This window comes from Maylandia zebra, linkage group LG14 (assembly GCF_041146795.1).
Source record: "Maylandia zebra isolate NMK-2024a linkage group LG14, Mzebra_GT3a, whole genome shotgun sequence".
Lineage (NCBI taxonomy): Eukaryota > Metazoa > Chordata > Actinopteri > Cichliformes > Cichlidae > Maylandia > Maylandia zebra.
The window spans coordinates 34,998,253-35,022,466 of record NC_135180.1 but is presented as its reverse complement, the minus strand read 5'-3'; the positions used below and the strand labels follow the sequence as shown (position 1 = coordinate 35,022,466).

At 40.5% G+C, this 24,214-nt stretch overlaps 1 protein-coding gene across 3 annotated transcripts; it reads right to left on the bottom strand.

Annotated features, from left to right (window-relative positions):
- Positions 1-11,653: 11,653 nt before the first annotated feature.
- pld3 (phospholipase D family member 3) lies at positions 11,654-23,118 on the bottom strand. Of its 3 annotated transcripts, none has more exons than XM_076873423.1 (12): positions 22,996-23,118; positions 19,581-19,667; positions 18,306-18,353; positions 17,984-18,147; positions 17,426-17,606; positions 17,127-17,244; positions 16,524-16,651; positions 15,198-15,395; positions 14,465-14,604; positions 14,060-14,225; positions 13,844-13,943; positions 11,654-13,504 (listed from the first exon to the last, which is right to left on the bottom strand). In XM_076873423.1, the coding sequence occupies exons 2-12, from the start codon at positions 19,605-19,607 to the stop codon at positions 13,311-13,313; spliced, it is 1,464 nt and encodes a 487-aa protein (XP_076729538.1). In that variant the 5' UTR covers positions 19,608-19,667; positions 22,996-23,118; the 3' UTR covers positions 11,654-13,310. The 3 variants fall into 3 exon arrangements, with proteins under 3 accessions (XP_076729538.1, XP_004569658.2, XP_076729539.1); XM_004569601.3 differs by lacking the exon at positions 22,996-23,118 and adding an exon at positions 22,514-22,697; XM_076873424.1 differs by lacking the exon at positions 22,996-23,118 and adding an exon at positions 22,514-22,697 and having other exon boundaries at positions 18,309-18,353.
- Positions 23,119-24,214: the final 1,096 nt, after the last annotated feature.

Genomic DNA, 24,214 nt, shown 5'->3' with positions numbered 1-24,214 from the left:
AGAGGTCTGAGGGCTGGGAGATGGATGGATGGGTGGAGAGATGGATGGATGAATCTATGGATGGATGGTAAATGGATAGATAGTGAATGGTGAATGGAGCTACAGGAGTATAGAGGGGCCATCTTAGTGTATGGACTTATAAATGTAACGATGGCTAAAATCCCTTTTTCTTCTGCAAACCACTGCAAAGATGGGAAATAGATGTTGAATATGCACATATGTGTAAGTGTGTGTGCATGTGTTTGTGAAGGAAGAGTGACACCACTGAGATAAGACAGAATAGGGGCGTATTAGCACTAGTGGACAGTCAGCAGTTTGCTTCGACCCATCATAAAGCCCTGCTCCATTGTTTGTGGTGCTGGAGGCTTTAGTTGTGGCCCAGCAGGGCCTTGTTACTGGGCTTAGAGGGGCTGGACACTGGATACCAGTCAGACACAACGACACACAGTCAGTTGGACAACATGACCTCTGCTTATAGCAGTTCATTACGGAGTGGTCAGGAAACTCACTTAAAAGCTAAAGGTAGTTATTGCATACTGCAGATATATACAAGATATATGGTAAGCGGGTGATGGGTTTATTTCTTAACTTATCATTAATAGCACTCTTTTGTATATTTATATACCAATACTAGCTTTATTTTTCTTAAGAGGACAGATACATAGAAGCTAATTGGGAAGATGTCCTCAGAGCGTCTTGTAATGACAAATGATACACAGGACACAGGAGACAATAATAAAATCCAAATCTTAAATAAAAAAGTTCATGGTGGTCGGGTGGCAAACTAACCAGCTGATGGACAGAGAAAAAAGACAGGCAGAAGGTTATTTGTGCAGAGAACATAATGAAGCAAAATAAACAAAAAAAGTATGGCCCAAAAAACATTGAAACTCAAGAAACTGCTGAAATACCTCAACATCTGGTTGTAACAACCCAATCTGGTCAGTGACAGGGAAACACCGAGGGGAGAATGTTTACTGGGGAGAGGGATTAACTGATTGGGAGCAGGTGGTGCAGAAGGTGGGAAAACTACCATAGCAAGGAAGGGAAATTGAAAGCAGTATGAAATAAAACAGGAACACTATTACCTTCAAAACAATTACATATATGTGTAACTACTCATAATGGTGCTTAAGGTGACACAAAGAGAATTACAGAGCAGTGAATGTGTTTGGATCAGAGGTAAAAACTCTCAAAGAAAATGAGTAAGATTGACTTATAGATAATTATAAACTACTTTTGATCCTAACATAATATGTTCAAGCTCGTTCTTTAGTAAACTGTTATTATCAGAAATCAATATTTCCGAGTACTACCAGCTACAGACAAGAGTTAGTGGGATTTGGGAGGTGGGAAAAGCTACATAGGCGGAGTTTACATGTGCCATTAAAGCTGAAAAGTGGATGATAAACTTATATTCAAAATGATAAAGTCTCTTTACATGTCAGCTATATCGAAACACATCCAATGGCTTATAGTTACAGTTATTTTGAAGCATTATCTTTCACTTCAAAGTTCAACTACACATAAAAATGCCATGCACAGGATATTCAGTCAAATCTGATACAGATTGCTAAAAAGTTTGCTGACTTTGCAAGGTTTTAAAAGCTTCCCCTCTGATAGTTCCCCCACTTACTTTCTATCCAAAATTTTCTCATAAATGTTAATTCAGAACTGAGTGCCCAGTCTCTCTCTCTTATAATGTCCCTGGTGCTTCCCAGGGCCAAAGATACCAAAGCGGGCCCTGCACCTGTCCAACATAGTCTCACACTGTAATCTGGAACACAACACTGCAAACTATCCAGTTTAACCTGCACTTAGTGTCTAGTCTGAATAACATGGAATTATCATTATTTAATTTCCTTAAAAAATAGATTAAGAAACATCCAGATGACTTCAGCAACACATCATGTACAGCTCTAACACCTTATTAGTGAATCTAAAATGAACTATAACATTAACTTACAGTGCCAGAATGCCATTCCGCCCACTTTAACCTCTGGCTATGGATTGCAAGTTATTAGGAAACCACTAATGAACAACGATTAAGCTGTTAAGCTGCTCCTGATTCCTTCCTCACTCACTCTTTATTAATATTAATCAATTTTGTGTTCCTACTAAGAAAGTGCAAGCATTCTTTTTTCTTTTCTGACTGAAAATGAGAGCGTCTCCTTCCACAGAGACCATCTCTCACTGAAGCAGTTGTTGATTCAACCTGTGAGACTCGTGATGAAATTCTTGCAAAGAACAAGAAGCTATGTTTTTGTCTGTAGTGGCTCCTCATCTGTGGAGCCTGTTAGTCCAAACATTGTTTCTAGGCCGAGTCATTACCTCTCTCCACTGTCTCTCCTGTCTCCTGCTTATTGTACAGTCCTGCCCGCCCTCTGACTAATCAGGGGAAGATCATTACTCAGTCTGAGCCTTCTCCAGCTCCCTGGCTGCAGCACTGCAAGCTCCTGCTGCTTGAGGGTATTTTATATTGATGATGTATCGTGAGCTCAAGAAGAGAAGTTTCTTCGTCATCTCAGCTTCAGACTTTATGTTAAAGTGATCTACAATCTATCCATATGTGTGATTTTAAAGTTTGGTCAAAGTCAGGTTTTCTTGCATATACTGTGCTGGCTGAACAACACACTTTAATGCTTTTTATGCTGTACCACTGGCACAAGTGTGTGCTGCACAACTGTCAAGTACAACGAAAAATACTGTTTGAACTTATCTAGTACGAGCTCCCCCCAACCCAATTTGAAAATCACTCCTTCAACAAGAAACCAGCCCCTAGTCTCCTGCTGTGGATTGATTGAGCACTTGAGAACATTTCTTGAATCTAAACCAGAACTCTTTTGTAGAATCTTCTGAAATGATTGAAGCTCTGTTTTTTTTCTCAGGTTTTTTTTTTTACCAGTATTGATCCCATAATTATTATGCATACTTTTGGCGGAGGTCATCACAGCTTTCGACCATCTGAGTGTTCTGTGTCTCATCCCAGCTTCACTTACATGCAAGGTGAATGTGTCAACCACTACACCAAGGAGATACTCGAAATACTAAGGACAACGGTGGCAGATATAAAAGGACAAATATACCAAATTTGATCCCCATCCCAGTTTGGACAAAGAGAAAGACACCTGAGCTACTCTATGTATTTTATAATAAATTTTTCAAATGCACCCCCCTCAGTCACTTTTTCGTACAAAGTCTGATTTTATTCACTACTTCAAACAATTTTTTGGTTGAGTGCTTCTTTTTGAAAGGTGGTCGACTGCAATTTAAGAAAATTGTGATTTCTGCCTCACAGAGAGTATGCAATGCTTGTCAGCTTTCAGGGTGATAAATGCAGTTTCCGTACTCATTAGAAACAACATTTGTCTGCCACATGCCTCCGTTAATCCCTACAAAGTGCAGAGCAGTTGAGAGCTGAGTCATCGAGGGTGGAGTGGTGCACGCACACACTTTGACTTCACACAAAGCTGAGAATCCTGTGGGTTTAACCGAAAGCAACTCAGAAGGATCACACAGGTTTTCTCCTCCCCATTCCTACTCACAGCTCAGCTCTTTAATCTTAAGAATTCCACTGACAGCACTCCTTTGCTTTCCCACCATTCAGACAGAGGAATCATTTGTTTTGAGCCATGAATCCTTATTGTCTGCTGCTGTCAGAAGAGGAATAACAACACAAAGAAACCAGAGCACTGTTATTTAGTTCAGTCCAATTCCGTTGAATGTGCATAGTGTCTATTCACAACGAAATTGCTTCAAGGTTGTTGATATTGTAAGGACACAAAGAGAAAAGTCCAACAATTTATGAACCAAATTGGGTGTTTGTGGTTGTTTTTCTGACAGATCTTATAGAATGTGCTCCAATAATAATGCTACCATACTATTTAGCATGCCAGAATGCATAAAAATGCAGATTATGTATTCTGTCACATGCCAGAAATACAATTACTGCATCCAGTTGCATTTTGCAGGTATATAACTCTGCATGATTCTCTGGCATTTATGAGTCCAAATGCTCCTGTATCAGCCACAAACACAGCCAGAAGGTCAAAGTGCAGTATTTCCTGTTATTGCCCTCTGCAGCGCCTGCAGTGGTGCTGCAAGAGTCTTTAAGTGTTTACTTAACTGATTGCTGTTAACACTTGATAAGGTATGGAAAAAAGCAAGCTTGTGTTAGCCTGGGAAGGCTGACACTTTTTGCCACTCATAATGCTCTCCCGGCTCTTTTTTTCCTTATACAAGTCCTCTTGGTTTTAACTTAAGATAGCTAGAAATTGAAATTAAGTTTCTTCTCTTGAATCCACCTGATAGCTGGGTTGCATGTCCTACCTGAACCTGTATGGTTCTCTCCATGTACTCCAGCTTCCATCCACATACCAAAGGCTAATTTGGGATTCTAAATTGGGTATGTGAATGTGTATTATTGTCCCCTCTGTGTTGGCTCTTGAATAGACTTGAAACCTGTCCAGGATGTACCTGCCTGGCATAGGCTCCAGCATCCCGTGACACTAAATTATATAAAGTAGAAGAAAATGATGAAAGGATGGAATGTTGGCTGAATGAATGGCTAAGAAAATGCAGAGGAGCACTGAAAGGAATGTGTATATGCATGTGTAAAAAAATCAAAGACTGTATCTCACCGTAACCGGTCACAGCAGATGGCCCCGCCCCTCCCTGAGCCTGGTTCTGACAGAGGTTTCTTCCTGTTTAAAGGGAGTTTTTCCTTCCCGCTGTCGCCAAAGTGCTTGCTCATAGGGGGTCATATAATTGTTGGGTTTTCTCTGTATGTATTATTGTAGGGTCTACCTTACAATATAAAGTGCCTTGAGGTGACTGTTGTTGTGATTTGGTGCTATATAAATAAAATTGAATTGAAAATTCAATTGAACATAGAATAGATGGAGGAGTAAAACATGGACAGGATGCCAGTCTCTCACAGGGCTAACACAGTGACAGAACATCCCCTCCCACACTCATGACCAACTTATAATTATCAGTTATTCTCACATGTAAGTCTTTAGACTGTGTAAGAAAGATGGGGAACTGGAGGAAACACACAGGTGCATAAAGAAGATATAAGTTCAAGCTGTGAGGTGACCACAAGAAACTTACTTGCTGGAAAAACTGACACAGGCTGAACCAGAACTACATGTACATGCAGGTTAATGCTAAAAATGACCAAAAGGTGCCTTCCTATCATTTCAATGTCTTTAAACAGGTTTGTTTTTGATCTAAACAACATTATCCTAACACTTACGATGTAAGACGACAGCATTATTCTCAAAGCAAAATCCTGTACATACAGTTTCATAGAACTGCTAGTAGACGACCGCTATTCCCCTTCATCTGTCATTTCCCCCCCTCATCCTCGCTTTTTTCCTCATTGCTGTCCATCTATCCTTTACATTTGTTCTGTTACAGTGGAAAAAGATTTAAAATTCAAAGTTGCTGGGTAATTTTGGAGGTAATTGATTCTAAATTATTTAAAATTTGGCATTGAAATCCATCTGGTTGTCATCTTTAATTTTTATTTCAGTAAAAAAAGATTTTATTTTACATTGAGCTATTGCCAGCATCACCATGTGGGAACTGTGACAGATTTTCTGAAGAGGCGTTCTTCATGAAGCCCATCTTGCAAAACATGTTTTGGCAATCCATTTCAGCGCTTCAGGAAAGTATCCTGTACGAGTTAAAGACCTTTAATGAATCACACAAGAGACGCACTGAAACGGCTTGGCGTCAGCTTTCCAGACCCATTAATGACCAACTGAATTAGTCCAATCACACTGAAGAGATTTGAGAAATGATCTAAATCGCTTGATTACATTCAAAGGCACGCAGGAATGAGGAGAAGGGACTATATAGATACTCAGAAGGATAGTTTTCCTCGTCTATGCTCCCAGTCCTGCTGTGAAACCTGACCGGTGTCATGATACGTTGTGTGGCAGGCAGGAGAAGGACCCAATAGCAAAACTCACAGACACGGGGATGAACTCAAAATCACAGCTTTAATGCTGGAATGGCAGAACATAGGAAATACAAAACTAAACTGGGAAAAGTAAACTAACATACGCAGAGAGACACAGGGAGATCCACACAACATGAGGGAGAACGCGACGCCGAACAGAGGAAGACGCAGACAGAAATACACAGAGGGTTAACGAGGAAAGTGGGAACACACGGGGAACACAGGTGACACAGATAACCATAACGAGACAGGGCGGGGTGGACTGAACATGACATGTAGAGGCAGAGGTTCCGACAGGAGGAGAGAGAGCACGGGGAAAACACCGACATAACGGGCTGGGGAAACATGAAACAACCACAAGGGGAGACGAGGGCTCATCAATACATAGAGGGCACACAGAGGGGAAGAGCCATGAAGGGAAAACACTTAGGGAACAACACAACAGGGCAACTCAGAAAACATGGCCTAAATAAGGAACAAAATACAAAAATGCATGAAAACTAAGAATACTGGGCCCACATGGCCCAGGACCATGACAACCGGCTGAAAATGAAACACCGAGATAGTAAAAGTACTTAGAACTGGATTCATTTCTGCAATGATTCAGTAATGTTAGAAATGTGCAGCTGATACGCTACTGGATGAAAATTCGTTGGTCGTCGCTCCACTTCCACTGTATAGTCAGTGGTTATCGTTTAAGGTTATGCGTTTTCGGGGGGCCAACATGTTGACTGTTATTAGTGCATCACTTGTTGGTTTGAACATACTGAAACCTCAAAATAGCACGTTTAAGTACAAGTGTACAAGATTTTAGATATGGTATAAGACTTAATGGTGTTCACCTGCCAGTGTGAGTCTGGGCTTAGCCTTTAATCATAATGATAGCTCCAGAGTTGTGTCTGCACTCCTGGCACGCAGCGTTCAGACAAAAGAAGATCCACTCAGGCAGAGTGCAATTTCCACATCCCATGGGAGGATTTCTATACATTTACTTGTGTTAGCAAATACTAGTGGTGATTTTTCCAGTCTGTTTTATCAATAAACATGAGGATTAATAAAGACACAAAGTTTATGTCATATAACTGAACATAAATTGGGCTGCTATGTTGTGATTTTGAAACTAATGCGATATAAGAGACTATATGAGATATAGGAGAAAATATTATTTTGAACCACAGACTTTGGCTGATGTTATCTTTCTGTTGCTCATACTCAATTCTTTTTGTTATCTTGGAGCCTGAAAAAATACGACTTTCCCAGTTGGACGTTGACATGACTGCTAATTGGAAGTAGAAAACAAGTAATTAGTCACTCTGACATGACATGCATGCAGCATATCCTCCAAGACGGGCGAATGAAGGCTAGAACAAAGAAAGGAGTCAGACTCTTTCAAACGTCTGACTCCTCTTCTTCTAAGTGAGTGACATGTGAGCCTCTGACCCTTCAGCCTACTCTTTCAGACCATTTCCAGGTGGTGGCAGAAATTTCTCCCTGCACTTTCTTGCTCTAGTTAAGGTATCGACAACACCAGAGAACACAGCCACGCCTGTTGCTGACACTTCCACATGCTGGTATTGCTGTTTCCTCTACCCATTTGTGTGTTGCCTTATTTGAAGGCGATTCAATCAGAGGCGCACATCCTATAAAATAAACCTGTACTGTCACTGATCATCTTCTATAATCCCTTCTCCAGTTTAGACACGCCTGCTTACACTTTTCACTGCAGCAGTACCCCACTGCCATCATTTTCCCTCTATAACCCAAGGTAGGGGGACCTGCAGTTAATTCAGAAAGCTGCTACGTGCCTGGTATCCAGCCATCTCAAGAGTTTCCACACTACTCCTCCTCTCCGATGCTCAGTATAGGCAGAAGGCATTTACTCACAAATGCACGCCATTTATTCTTCTCTCACACTGTATTTGCTTCTGTGGTTAGTTCACAATGCCTATAAATTACACACATTTAGTTTTAATGATTTAATCAGCTTTAATCACACCTATCTCCACAGGAATTAGCAATGACTTCAGCACTCAAACATCACAATAAAGCTTTTTGAGGAAGTAATTAAAAATCTCTACCCCTATCTCACCCTGCCCTGCACCCTCCTCAGTGACAACAGCCATCTGCATGTCTTCTTCACTACATCAGTGAGTCTCTTCTGTAATCTTCCTCTTTTCCTCTCACCTCAAAGCTCCACCTTCACCATCCTTTGCCCAGTATATCCACTATTCTTCATGTTCTTTAACTTTGTCTCCCGGTACTCAGTCCGAGTTGTCCCTCTAATGCACAGGTGTCAAACTCCAGGCCTCAAGGGCCAGCGTCCTGTAGGTTTTAGATGTGTCCTTGTTCCAACACGGCTGATTTAAATGGCTAAAAGACCGCCTCAACATGTCTTAAAGTTCTCCAGAGGCCTGTTAATGAACTAATCATTTGACTCAGGTGTGTTGACCCAGGGTGAAATCTAAAACCTGCAGGACGCCGGCCCTCGAGGCCTGGAGTTCCGCCACCCCTGCTCTAATGTATTCATTTCTAATCTTGTCCATTCTGGTAACTCCAAATGATAATCTGAGCATCTCCAACTCTACTTTGCCCCGAGACTCATCTCCACCCACTCTACCCCGTCCACCCACTCTTCTTCACCTCTCTTGTACTACATCTGTCTCTTTGGATGGTTCACCCCAGGTATTTAAAACAATCCATCCTCACTACTCTTACTTGCACCTTCACCTTCCCTCTTGCCTCCCCTGCAATAACAGTTATTCTGTCTTGCTTCTGCTTTTATGCCTCTTCTCTCCAGTGCATACCTCCACCTCTCCAGGCTGTCTTCCCCTTCTCCCCACCCTCCCTACAGATCACAACATCATCTGCAAACATCATAGCCCACAGAGACTGACCTCATCTATCAACCTCCAAACAAGAGCTGATCTCTGATGATCCCAATCCCTCTTTGAACTCATCTGTCAGTCCTACCGCACAGCTCACCACTATCTTGCTGTCCTCATACATATCCTGCACCAGCCTCACATACTTCTCTGGCTGTATAGTTGTTCCCTTTATAAAAACCGTGGTTACAGTTTCTCTCTCCATCTCCTTTTATCTTCCATTTATTCATTTTTTAAAATAAAATACTGAAGTACAAACCTGGATCACCAAACCTCTAACACCAAACCTTTTCCTCAGTTTTTAATTTCCCAAAGCAGCTTAGTATCTTCACAGAAAACACTTAGAGCAAGATCAACGTCACCTCAAACAATCTGGGGCATAAATATTTCACATACAGATGCCGTCTTCCCACTCAGGAGCAAATACTGTTGTTTAATTGTCATTCTCAAGATAAAAGCAAAATGTCACACACACACAATACTTATTATGTTAGTGTTCCCTGCGCGTCTAAGCACCTTGGCACTGAAACATCTGCACAAAGAGTAGCAAAAAGAGAAAAATATATCAATCTGTCACAGTGCAGCTAGTAAAAGAGTAATTTGGGTGGTCCTGAGGTTGGCACAAACAAACTGAAGTGGCCCCCTGGCAGCAGAGACTTTTTCCGTAACAGCATTTAGTGGGCGGTGCAGCTTGATGCTGCAGTGATAAGTGCTCCACAGATAAAGATATACATTTTGTAAGCCTTTGTACCTTGAAAAAGTTTCAAGGTACAAATCTAATTTTACAACCTCACAAAGCGAAGATTACGGACCCAAACATTAAATTAGAGCACATCTTTTTAAATCCCATCCCATCACAGGTGCACCTGAACTCAATATTTTTGAGCAGCTCCATCAAGTGTCCACAGAAGACCTAAACCCAAGCTGCCTCTCCCACCACAGACACACTTCATGGGTCACTGAATGGGTGGAGACTGTGCGTTTTTGGATAGTTAGCCGAGGGACGGAAATAACCTCCTGGGTTGGGCTCTGCTGCGTTCCATGACCACGGACGACTGCATAGTTTACACACCGGGAAGCAACATGTTGCAGATACCTAAGAGGATATGTTTCGGGTTAAGATATATTTATAAGGAACACTACTTTGCAACCCACTATTCTTGTGGGTTTGAGCAGAGACAGGTATCAGCGTGAGGTATCAGGGATACAGTTTATTGTTGGGTATTCAGACCACGGCAAGAGGAGGGGGAACATGCTGTTTCAGGTGCTGGTGACACCATCAAATGATTCCTGAAGAAGAGCAAATGTACTGATCAGAGTTTTGAAGGCTCATCAGATACTTATCTGCTGTGTAGTTTTATAAGGCATTTGTATTTTAATGCACAGAGAGCAGCAGGACTCCTTTTGTATTGGATATCCGGTAGAACAAGGACAGTTAAATCAATTCAGGATGGTTTAAGCAGAGCTCATTGGATCCTGTGACTTACAGGCGTGTTGTTCAAGTGCAAAATAACATTGAAATCAGTCAGCAGATGTTGAGCTCAGCTGTGGGAGAAAACTGTGTGAGTTTAGTGTTTTGGTGCTATGAATAATCTTCAGAAAAAGAAATTTGGCATAGCTGTTTTGAAACAATTTTTGAAAGGACTGCAAATTGAGGGGCTAATATTATATAATAATATAATAATGTAAATTTTACTTCATTACAATTTCAGTTTTTCCAGTATATTGAAAACCCTCCAATTTAAAAATGACTGTTTTGTGGAGTTCATAAAAGGTTGTTCTTCAAGGACATGTAGTATTCACATGCCTGTATATTGTATATGTATATTAAGTTAAAAACATTGTAATTAATTTGAAAGTACAGGGATCATCTTACTGCACACAGCACTTTCACTGCTGGTGTTTGTAGTGTATTTGAGTTAACAACCACAAACCTACTCAGTAGGTATGTATTTATCAAACAGCACGTATCAGCCTGGTCTGCAGTCAGCAGAGACTGGGTGTGTTCGAGTCTCACATTTGAACCCACCCATAATCAGATCTGGACTCTGATTCACTTCAAAACATGAAAACAAAAACAACTACAACAACATAGCATTAAATACACAGGCTGTAAAAAGCACCGATACTAGGATTTCCTTTTATTTCATAGTAAAGTTCAGTATTTCCATCATATAGGAGCAGCACTAGGTTATCCCCCTTTGGTAAACTTTGATTTCATTGGTCATGAGACTTTTTAGTTTAGACGTTTTATCAGAAACAAATTTTAAAACAGAATCCTGAAATTGAATCTCACAGATCGGACAAGGCTCAAAACTGCACCAACACTGCCCCCCAGTGTTAGACATCTGATACTGCAGCATCACAAATGTGAACCTTCAGGTAGAGCAGCTCAAGCTTAACTCCCAGCATGGTTTTTATGCTTTTAAATAGCAGGTAGTGAGGCTTTGCTATGTGCTTTAGCATTTCATTTGTACGTAGACACGTCTAGCAAGTTCCTCTTACTAAGTTTAGATTACTTAGGAACACTTGGGCTGTTTGAGCAAGCAATAAAATGTTGTGCTTCTCTTTTTTATTGCTTGCCTAAGCTAATTCATTTGGCCCCGAATCTATATGTGTTTTTACAAACTAGGGGTTTTCCAACATATTTGATGAGTTTACAATCCACGCAATTAATTCAGTTTGATATTTCTAGCACTGTAAACAATGTCTCCAATCATAATTAACACATTATAGGGGGATTAAATTTATTTCAAATGGTCAAATTGTGATCAGTGTGTGAAAAAAATATTTTGCACTGGAGTGGTATGAAATAAGTTTTTATTTCCCGTAGATGCACTGCAGACTTTAGCTTTTATTTGCTTATTTCAACGCAGTCCAGAGAGGATTTTTAAATGATTTTAAATTCCAGAAAATTACAAAAGCACTCAAACTCCCTGAGATGAACTGGGATGAAAACTCCCACCGAGGCTGAAGCTGTGATTCACTGAATTGATCCCTTTACACGAGTCACTGCAGGAGACAGCAGAAAACATGACGTTCGCCACTGACCTGACGCCAATGCTGAAACAGCGCCCCCTACAGCTATTGGGAGTACATGATAGAAACCACATGATGAAAGTTAAACATTCATGTCTGACTCCTTTGCTCCGACACTGCGGTAAAACCTTTAACAGTAGATATGGTGTGCATTTGTGTGCATGTTTTTATCCCATCATAACGTTTCCTGGTATATACAATATATGACAGTACAAAAAGCTGCTGATCATACAAACCTTTGCAGCTATGGATGTGAGGGATTCGCTGACTAAACAAACTTTACTCCTCTCACTTCAAGAAATACTAATATGCTGAATGAATTATTTATGTTATCAATCTATAACACAGACTCACTGCAGCTACCCCTCATTACTCAAGGCTGCAGTCTTTGAGGCACTGAAGAAAAGAAAAACACTTCTGTATGCAGGCTGTGTCAGAACAAAAAGACACAACCACTGGACCGATCACTGCATGACCAGTGTCTGCACAGACACGTGGACTGTAACCTAGAAGGAAACAAGACTGCAAACCTTCACCACACCCTGAGTGTTTACTGATCTAAATATATATTTACATTTAATCTATCAGGAAATCAGCAGCTGAGAAGATCAGGGACACCACTACCTTCACCCACAGATTGTTGCAGGAGGTCCTGCTCACACTGACAAATATAATGCGAGACGTGTTAACGTCTTCATCTGCAAATATCTACAAACTAATCCTGCATACACCTTTGCCCATGCTGTGCATGTAAATGAACTCTAAAAATTCCTAAATACTTCCTGCAGTTGGCATATTTCACAGCTCACTGAGCTCAGCTGAATATTCCCAACTTCTGCTGGCATATTTCTGTAGTGCACAAAAAAATGGCCTCAAATTGGCATCTCTGTACCAGTTTAAGAATAAAGAAAAGCAACTGTTTTTGGTGCTATTTTTGGCAATCAAACTTTTGGGGTTTGTAAGTACATCAGTATATTATAACACTGTGATACCAGCCAAATGTAGTTGAAAGTTGAGCTTAACATATCCAGCCAGTATTAGCCCGTTTCATGTTTTTTGTATCCATGTGAATGCTGGTGTGAAAACTTACAGACCATAAGGCAGACAAAAATGCTTGGATAAAATCGAGCTAACAGATCAGCTTCAACGTTACTTAAAACCGGCCTAAAATACAGAGCATATGTTGGACTCTCTTTAAAAAACTGTCTGTATTCTCTTTTTTTTCTGATGAAATAAGAGTGTGGCATTAAACCTCAGCAGTCTAGCAAACACTCTGCTAATAGGTTGCCTGTTGCTGATTTTAAGCTCAGGGGTTTCCACATTACAGCTGATCAATTTTCATACGTTTCGCACTTCACTACTAAAATCAAAGTGCGCTGTGTCGAAGTCAGAAACAATGACTTTGTGTGTCTGTAATGCTGTTAAAAGTAACAGAAGTCTTTGAGGTTTGAGTGCTGGGTGAGAGGAGTGCTGTAGCCCGAGTTCCAGTCCCTCTCAAAGACAGCCTTCAACTGTGATTGGACAGTTGACTCAACAGACTGTGACGCCGTCTGGTTGACAACTAATGCTGAGCCAGCCGTGTTCACAAAGTAGTCTCCTGACCAGTTGGATGTACCTGAAAACAGAAAGCCACAGATTATATTTAAGCACATTATCTTTTTTTCCTGAAAGACTGATTGGACAGATGATAATAAAGTATGTGTGACTAATGACATGCTTAGAAAAGCAGCCATCAGCTTGGCTTTTAACACCACCAACAAGTATTCAATTTCAGTATCATGATGTATTTTCTCATCTTGATGAAAATCACATTTTTCTGTTTTTTGGGGGATTAATTGAAACTGTAAGATAGGTCATTGAAACTGATTGAAAAAGTTCTCTATGTGTACTCTTTAAGTCATCTTAATGATTTCAAGAAACAAATTTATTAGTAAACAAAGAAAGTGTGCCTCACCTATGTATGCTATCTTGTCCGTCACCATGTACTTATTGTGGTTAACTCTTGCAAAGGGAATCTCCTTCTGCTTGGGGGTGGCAGGCACCACGAAGAGCCTCTAAATAAAGAAAACACAAAGTCACAACATAATGTTTTTACTTTAGGATAAGTGCCATAAAACGTACAACCTCCTTTCCCAGCGGGAGATGATGCTTGACCATAAGAGCCACTCACCACCTGGATGTCGAGGTTATTCTTGGGGTTATAAACCGAGGCCAGAGACTTCAGGAAAGAAAACATGACTGGCTGTGTGCTGTTCCAGCAGCTGATCAGCAGCCGCACTTTAATCCGCTTCTCATATGCAACTCGTCTCAGCTGCGTGTCGATGTCCGCCCAGTACCTGCAGAGGGCGCCACACGCACAGTACAAGCACAATGTTAAAACTTAATGTTTCTCACTTCCTTTCGGGATGATTTGATCAGGATATCCTGGTGTTTTATTGTGCAAACACGTTCATATTAATTTTATTACTGTTGATTTGACTAGAGTTGATGTAGGACCATAAAAGAAAAACAAAAACAAAACAACGATCAACTGTTTTCCTGTAGTTACATTTCACAACTATTAACAAAACTGCACCTTTTAGGATGTGAAAACTCCATGGTGGGCAGGTAGTTCATGACAGCGATGTAGACAAAGCTCTCAGCATCCTCCATCACACTGAGGATGGACTGAAGGTCTGGAGTCCTGCCGGCCGCACATAAGGACGGAGGGGAACTCTGATCGAGCAGAAAAAAGGATTCAGTTAATTTTAGCAGCATTTTTTAAAATGCAGAAAACTACAATACGCTAAACTACAAATGCACAGTAATGACTGGACGAATGCGCGGCTATGTGGGACTGTGGGTTGATTTAGTAGCCTCAGTGGGACTGTATTAAAAAAAACATTACATTTTAAAAAGGTTTTGAATGTTGAATCCTGGAAACGTGAGCGCTGTAACAGAAACCAAAACTCTGTGCTGCAGATTGTTTTCGAACAGCTTTGGAATCCCCCGGCCCTGCATCGCCCTGAAAGAGGTGTCGATATCTGCCCACTTCTGTGACTGTAACAGAAACCAAGCATTCACATCTTCTTTCAGTACTGATGGCCAACTGTAGAGGAGTCAGAAAGTCACAAATTGTGACAAGTGACAAATTGTGGTTGCACGTTGCATGTATACAAGCGCAACGCTGAAAATGTCCCTCTCTCTGCATGATGTGACCATCTAGAAACACCAGTTATTTCCCATTTGGTCAGAAAGCAAACCTTAAAACTGCTTAGAGGTGATTAACTGGCTCTTATGACTCAACATCAAAAGAAAATCCCGCTCACCGACAGATAGACGTTGGATGGCGTGTTGTTAAGAGGCAGCTGGAGGGGTGTATCCTTGTTGTACATGGTGGAGAACCTCTCTGGCCAAGGTGATGGGATTGACTTGCTCTCCCCCAGAAACCAGTAGGCTTCAAAGATCTTACTGAGGTCTGCTGCCAGGCAGCTGCAGTTGTAGACCACCACACCCAGCTCCTTCACCTGGAGACCAACACTAGAACATTACTTATGTTCGTTTTTTGCTGGTTTTGCATTTTTGAAACTGCAGAAAACAAAGAGGAAATAAGAAAAGTTGTTCCTTCTCTTCTGTCCCAGTTTAGATTTCTTTGTCCTACTGTTAAGCCGGTATCTTTTCTGATTAATTTATCAGAAATATGTTTCTGGGACTTTAGCGCAAGCTTGTAAAAAAAGGATGCGAATGACAGCTCAGCAAAAGTCTGATTGAGAAATGTAAAAGGGAGATGTGGTTTACCACACTGATGGTCCCACATTAAACAAGTGTAGACTAAACAGTTCAGCATGTGACTGAAACTTTATACCAACATAAAAACTTCCTCTTGAAAGCAGAAGAAATGGGACAGAGTCAGTGTCAGTATTCGGGCGGGACTACCGACACTGACGCTGTTTATAGATTTACAGGCCTGTTAGAGAAGCTTCAGATGATTCTTACTGGTGGAGCCCCGTAATTCATCCTGTGTGAAATAAACGGCTTTCTACTTTAAGACCCCCTCCCCACTGTTCCAGTTAAGCCGTTAGTTCACAAATTGTTGTGCACAGACCCAGTGCCGGTGAAGAAAGTGAAGCTAATGTAAATATGTAATAAAATAATAGATTTTTGAGCATATATAGACCATGCTGATTTAAATATATATATATATATATATATATATATATATATATATATATATATATATATATATATATATATATATATATATATATATATATTTTAGGGAAAATTATTAAACGTGCTGAACTTTTGATTCTTTCTTATTGTTAACGGTTGCTGGGAGTGGGTGTGTGGACTTTTTTTTAGCTTTTGAAGAGAGAATCCCACATAAGGTCTGGGCCACCTTTCTTCTGATTGGATGCCCCCGCCCTGATGGGCAGGTGGGCAGTGCTGCTGTTCTCATATTCAGAGGTAGGTGCTTAAGCAGAGGGACATCCACTCCCTTTAACGCCACACCAAGTCAAGAGTAGAAAGAACTGTTTAATAATAAATATACTGATAAGTTTGCTCTGTTTACCTTTAAACACACCGACTGTACTGAGCATCCACCTCTAACAGCATTTACATGACAGTGAGAGAGAGTCTGAGTGTTTGTGTACCTGTGTGAGGGACCTCCAGTCCATGTTGGCACTGCCAATGTAAATATGCTGCTTGTCCACAACCCAGAACTTGGTGTGAAGAACGCCTGTGGTGAGCTCCTTCATGTTTACAGTCCTAATATGGGCTCCTAAAAGTCACACAAAACAAACACTTATTTCCTAAAAACTAACAATTCTGAGGGCTGGAAGCATTTTGGAAGCAATACTGGACAATGATAAATGAACATAACATATTCATTTTAGATGATTTTAGACAGAAGGAAGTGATACTCAGTATCTCAGAATAATCCATTTTGTAAATCAGAATGTTTATCAGTCTTATGCACCAAAAAACAAAAACAAAGAAATAAAAACAAAAAATGGTGCTTATGCATAGTTGTATGTTGCAATACCAGAGTTACTGTTAATGTCGCAGCTAAATAACTCCCATCACAACCAACCAACTTAACACAAGTGTCGATAAGAGGCTCACAGACGTCATATGATGTCCCACACACAGTGAGACATCACAATATGTGTATTAAACTAATTTCATAATAACTCAGACAGCTCAGATCAGTCTGACCCCTGCAGGTGTGACGTTCAAAAGAAGCCAAGAGTCACCTGAGTCGTTGAGCAGCCTGAGGTCGTGCCGTGGCTGTTTCTCCTGCGGTGTGTTAACAGCAATACGAACTGATAAATTCCCCGATAGTTCAGCGAGCCTGTTCAGAACAGCCTCACCCTGTGAGCACGGCGAGAAAATCAGGGATCAGTTATCTGGTTGTTTCACAATAACTGCTTTAGATCAAGGTCAGTCGGCACAATTAAAAGCACTTTGCATCAATTAATAATCAATCATTCTTCAGCATAATTTAATATTAGAGGAAAAGAGAAAAAGAAAACCGCAGACAACTCCAGCTGACCTGATTGGCTGTCGGCTCACGAGTGTGTGTGTCTTTGTTGGTGAGGGTCCAATAGAAGGAGGCGATGTCGACACTGCTGCGAGCCTCGTTCATCAGATTCATCCACGCCTGGAAGATGGATGGATGAGTGGTGCTGGAGTTAAACTCCAGGCCTTCGGGAATGCTCTCCACCAACACGATCCTGGAGACAGAGAAGAGTGGGAGAGTTTTTTCCTCAACGTCCAACGTCAAGAAAAATGAAATTACATGAATTCATGTCAAGCAGATAGTTTAACTAAGCTTTAAACTTTAGCTATGTTATAGAAGAGGCTGGGTAGAGTATGGATAGTAATGAAGATGCTGTTTCATGTATAGTCAAGAATCTGCACTTTAAGTAATTTTCTATTACTGGTATGAAGCTGGATAGAATCATCAGTCAAATTTGATAAAAAGTAAGAAAGTTTGCTGGCTTTGTCATCAAATAAGGTTTTAAAAAGCTTTTTGTTTTCCTGGATATTGAACTCTTCTGCATATGCAGATTAAGCTGGAAGCAGGTGTTGGTTTCTAAAGTAAACTTACCTGCAGGGATCTGTGCAGGACTCCATGTTAGGCAGAGGGAGGCTGATGTCGGGAACAGGGTGGGAAGAGGAAGAGGAGGCCCTCGGTATCAGGAGGTTACAGAGCGCCATGATGACCAGCAGCACACTAGCCACAGTGGCCAGAGCTATCAAACACCTGTAATACTGAGGAGGGAGGAGGAGACGTCCTTAGAATCTGCAGCTCTTGATCAGTGTTTATTTCTTTGTCTTTATTTTTGACATAAACTGAAAAAATCATTGCGATTTATTTATATTGACGAGTAAAAATTCAGGTGTATTTGTGTGTTAGTGCTCTAACTCACCACCTGTGTTCTCCTGTTGGATTCTTGTCCCCGGGACTCATCCTCCAGCTAACACACAAACACAACCACCACACAAGGACACTGTGAGAACATTCGATCCAGACTGAACCATAAACCTCTATCATACCAGACATCCACGGTCTCAAAATCGCCACCTCAATAACTGCTAGCACCTGCTAAAGTCATGGAAAAACCATCATTCTCTGAACACACAAAGGAAAAGAGTTCTACGTCTGCCAGCTTCCTAAACTGGCACTCATTCACCAAATGCTGTCATTAAAAAAACAAGTAACATCATTTAATTTAAGCAGTTACAGTCAATATAAACCTAAAGCAAGAGCACTTCCTGAAACACAATCCTTCACTTCCTCACATGATTTAAAAATTCCCTTGACTTCCAGCATTCGGCACGTCTGCAACATTACAGGAAAAACAACGACGTGGCCAAACCCCAGCAACATGCTTGGGATATTTTTCACAACAAAACAGAACATTGACTATACTGTGGCGCCTCGTTTATCGCAGGAGTTACGTTCTAAAAATAACCCGCGACAGGTGAAATCCGCAAAGTAGCGAATGTTATTTTTTTACAGTTATTATAGACGCTTCAAGGCTGTAAAACCCGTCACTACACGCTTTATACACTTTTCTCAGACAGGCATGAACATTTTCACACTTTTCTCTCTTGTTTAAATTCTCTCAAAGTTCAAACCTTCGTAGAAAAATAAGTCCAGTATTAGAGAATGAAACCAAAGGCACCTGCGGTTGCCTTCGACAGTGATTGTTGAGTTTATTGGGGTGAAATCTTACAAACATGCAGTAATGCACTTCAGAGTCACACTGCTAGCGACCAAAGATTTATGTAAATTTGACAAGCTGAATGCATTCTGTACTGTACAGGAGACACGGCACCAGATTGATTGACAACGGTCTACAGCCAATCAGGACGCAGAACACAATGCGCTGTTAAAAAAAACAGCGAGGGCGCGAAAGGTGAACCGCGTCATAGCGAGAGACCACTGTACACAGCTTTATAACTGACCACTTAATTTTCTATGCACAGTGACCAGTGATTGCAAAATCATTAATCACTTTGTCTCACATCAAAGGGGCGACATTTGATTTAAAAAATATAAAGGAAAAGAATACAGTGAAGGTAAGTAATAAATAATTAAGCAATAAGTAACTTAAATAAATATTAAAACCGCATCAGGAAATGATTAAAAACTAGGATGTTTGTACACTGATGAAGCCCACATATTAAAGGAACTTTACCTGGTGGTACGGGATGCCGGTCTTCATGTTCACGGAAGAAATGAGCTCCGTCCTGTCAGCTCACATTCACTGTGTTGCTCTGCAGCTCTGAGACCAAACAAGAGGAACAAAACACAAACGTTACTTCAAGTCATCATGTTTCAGGGGTAAATACAAGATGACTCAACCAATCCCGAAGCTGCACCCAAGGAAACTTTGCTACACGGCTTAAAAACATTTCATTCCAAGTTTTGGCTGTAATGATATCTGTAAACAGAACCAGCAGCAGTGGATATTCATTTAATGCTATTTAATGATACATGGCTTTGAGAAAGGACGGACCTGCACAGTTTCTATCGTTCTTAAGAGGTTGTCATTAACTTAAAGTAGCAGTGTAGTTTTCAACAACACAGCAGCCTCAAACACAACCAAACGTGGGACACACACCTCAGCTTGTCCTTTACACACTCAACAAAGAGAAGGTTCTAGGTGTTTTCACCACCACATACACAGAATGAACTGCACCATCTCCAGCACAAAGACAGCTCCAGCTGCTGAAAAGCTGCCTGCAGGGTGACAGGGCCTCTGAGCTTACAGCTAGCAGCTAGAAAAAAGGACCCCCACAAACTTACAAGTACAGAGATTAAGGATTAGTGTATTTTGTACTGAAATCAAATCTGATTAAACACAAAAATGTGATAAAGACAGAATGTGATGCTTCTTTAGATCTGACTACATCAAAGACAGGAAGTGCTGTGACTTGGTAAAATTGCGATATCGCTGAGCTGGAAGTCACAAGAGTCAAAGAAGCATGTGATACTGCATTGTGAAGCAAAAGCATTTTAGCTCTGAGTCATGCACAAATATTTGGAAATCTTTCAAGTCACACTTATGAAAGTTTTTATGAAAGCAGAGCCTATTGTGGTCTATCACAGACATACTGCTATACAGGCTGTCCGACCTGCACCAAGATATTTCTCTACTACTCCCACTATAAGTGCTATTACATTACAGCACAGTGCGATGGCTGATAGCTAGTTTGTAATACACATTGCTCCAAAGTCAATTAAAACGACCGCATCATTTTGAACTTTTAATATAACACACTGAACACATTTATACACTTCAGGCCACTGGAAGTTTTCGCTCCTTATAAAGCTCAGTCACAAACAAGCTCTTTAACATACAGGACATATTTCAGGTAACCGACTCTTCCTGAAAAATGATTTCAAAGACGGGAAACACATTTCCTGCTAGAGACATATTTCTGGTCAGAGAGGAACACGTGACTAATATTTTAGTTTCACACGCTGTTGTTGTTGTTGTTTTAAGCATATGAAGAAATTTCTTAAATTAAGAAAAAGCAGATGAATGAATGTAAATGCTGAATTATTGCTAACACGCTAAAAGCAAGATGGCCCTGACTTCATTACACAAAGAGTCTTTGAGTGTTTTGTTTGTATCAAATTGTAAATTTTACTAGCTTTGACATGTTAAAATCTAATAACAGAACATGTTTAAGGGCCAAATGCATCTAAGAAACACGAGAAGAACACTATGAGTTTTGCTGGTGACCTGGTGGATGTTCAGAAGTTTTTAAAATTTTACTTAAACAAACCACAGAAAGAGAAACTGCTTTGCACGTTCAAGTAAATTTCATACATCTGCTGTCTGATAAATCAAATACACCTAAACAGTGTATTTGATTTATCAGACAGCAGATGTATGAAATTTACTTTTCAAGTTGCTGGTTTAGAAGAAGCATAATAGTATTGAACTGGCCAAAATACCTAAAACGTACAAAAAAACCTGTAGTTTACAAACAAAATTTTGTTAGTTCCATACAATGAAACTCACTAAGACCATGATAGAAAAAACAACAAAAAAACAACAACTTTTCAACCTATTTTTTTTTTTGCTTTATAAAATTACCAAAAATAAGATGAAAATGCATCGACTTCTTTTAAGGTCACACAGATGCTTTGTTTTGATAATGACCAATTGCTGTTATTTGTATATAGTCTCCTACAAAGTCCTCTTCTGAAGCAGGGAAACCTCTGACCTACTACAGTTTCCCAGTTTGAAGTAAGCAGAGTACAAAGTGGGCACAAAGTGGAACAAAATATTGTGTTTTCATGTTCCTGCTATGTACACTGGCATGGTGGCAGGACAAAGACAGTGCTCTTCTGTTTCTGAGGTGAAATTTTGGAGCTGAATCACAGAGAGAATAAACTTGAGTTGCTTTGAGCAGACTCACTCTGTGATCTCAGTGGACTTATGTCAAACTCCTGTGCCTTCTGTGGGACATGACACACTGAACAATGCTGGAACATCATTGTAAGAAACTCGAGTCTGGAACATGTTGAAACTACAGGTCAGCTCTAAGTGTCATACTGTTATAGCACCATATTTAATTTTGTTATTTTAACTGTACTTAATAAAGCAAACCCAAAAGCCCCTCGGCTCGAACTGCATCTGTTAGCAGTGGACAAAGAAGAGTTTGTGCATCTGCGCAGAGGAACAAATGAATTAGAATTAGAGAAAATAACTCGGTGAGGAAGAAGTGACTCGAGATTTTTAGCTCAAGTTGTAGCGAGTGTGTCAGTGAGTGCAAGGATTGCTAAATCACTAAATTACCTCACATGAATAAGACGACTGTAACCATTTTCTGACGTTTGACTTAGACAACACAAGTGTGGTTAGCCAGCAGGAGGCTAAAACATGAATGTAGGTAAATGTGGGTCACTCTGGAGTTCGGCAAAGATCAAATAAATTAAAAACTACACATTAAGTAAAGCACGAATTAATTTACGATGAGGGAAAAGTCTTTGTTTAAACTCCATAACTGCTAACAAACACTGTAGCCTGGATCTGTGTTAGTGAGCCGACGGAGAGTCGCTGACGATGCAAAACAAAAACAGTTCGCTATAAGCTCTAAAGAACATTTAACCCACCTGCTACTATGCGTCCAGGTTACTTACAGTCCCTCACACAGCAACGACGACGTGTGCAGTTTACGTACAGTGGCATTTACGGTTAATATTCATTGTTAGATGCACGGAAATACATAAAGAGAAACACTTTTACAGCACTTGTTTTGTTTCACTGCCGTTTTGGCTACATGAGTGAGCAGGTCATGTGATCCGTGCAATTCAACCAATTAGAGTGGCGTTTTCACGTGACGTACTATATCGGCCTTACTGTAATGTAATTCTCCCCTTTCACCACGAGATGGCGCAAATAACACAGAGAAAGCGCTTACCCGAGTGAAGGATTGACGTTTGAAGAAAATGAATTTATAAGGACATTAAAGGCTTGTCCACTGGGTGAAGTGTTACAGGGTTTGCAGCTCCACCAGGTGGTAAGAAGAATAAACACAAACGCTAACCCCCTTAAAAACGTACTGAAATACTGGGATGGATTCAGAGCATGTTACCTTAAAGCTTTTGACCTTCTACAGCAGAAGCCGAAGAAAGAAGCAGGAACGATTTTGTGAGCTGAGGTCTAACAACTTATCTCCTCATGTCCATCCGCCAGTTGCACTGCGGTTCTTTTTGTCTTCTGACACAGGTGATTTTTGCAGACTTTAGTTTTAACTGAAGGATCAGGTCACATGCTGTTTTGCATACTTCTAGCTGAGATAAGCTATCAGTGTTTGACTTAAGCTTGTGACCCCTCAGTTTTATGCAGGAGAGAACAGATAATTGCACTTTCCACATTTTCATTTAGTTTGAGCCCTATATCTTCTGGGGGTTCTTGATCCTTTTTTACTGTCTTATGCATAGTTTCCGTGTTTCACAATGACTGGTGCGGCACTAGTCACATGTTGTGTTACAGTTTGTGTGGGGCTATATTTAGGGCTGGCATCTCAGGGCAGAGTGTTCTGGGCCTGGATCTTCTGTTCTGTTCTCCATGTGCTTGTATGAGCCTCCTGCAGGTGCTCAGGCTCTGAAGACATGCATGTTAGATTATTTGGCGATTCTAATCTGGCCTTAAGGATATGGAATAAAGTGCACTGCAGTGCATATGTGTTTAAAAGTAAGCATGAAAACCTCTTTATTCATCACCAAAAGAGGTAAATAGCAACATAAATGAAATTAACAAAAATATACCCACATCAGCTGACGTAAATCCAACTAGCCAAATCTCTTGTTACTTTACATGTATGGTTTCAGTTGTAATAGTAATACTAATACATTTCTTCTTGTTTACTAACTTTGTCAGCATATCTAATAGTGTAAAACGTGTGCATGCCTGTCTTTGTTTCTTCTTAGCTCCTATGCAGCTGTGCACAGTTTTAAGCAGGACTGACGATAAACTCCAGACAAAGCCCTGAAGGTGTTTGCACAGCCACAAAATAAAGAGGCTGGTTAACAGTTTTACACGGCAGTGTTCCCATGTCTCTCTCTGCTGTGGGCCTGATGGATCACCTGACAGAATAAAACAATGATGTGAACCCAAATACATATTTTGTATCTTTTAATTTGAAGTGCATTGATTTCACATGCCAAATGTTTTACACCACTTGGTGGCCATCTTGAAATGCCTCTGGGTACCTATTTTGGCAGGTATTTTGATGTATTATTTAATACTCAGGTTTAGCATATGAATGGTAAATTTCTTTGAGTGCCATGTTTCCAGTATATTTCTCTGCC

Bases quoted from the DNA above. Each gene is read 5' to 3' on its own strand.
- pld3 (XM_076873423.1), bottom strand. From the start codon at position 19,607: ATGAAGACCGGCATCCCGTACCACCAG. The intron at 17,245-17,425 runs GTCAGCTGGAGT...CCGTGCTCACAG, and splicing joins GTGAGCCGACAGCCAATCAG to GGTGAGGCTGTTCTGAACAG. The intron at 14,226-14,464 runs GTGCAGTTTTGT...CGCCCTCTGCAG, and splicing joins GAGTTTTCACATCCTAAAAG to GTACTGGGCGGACATCGACA.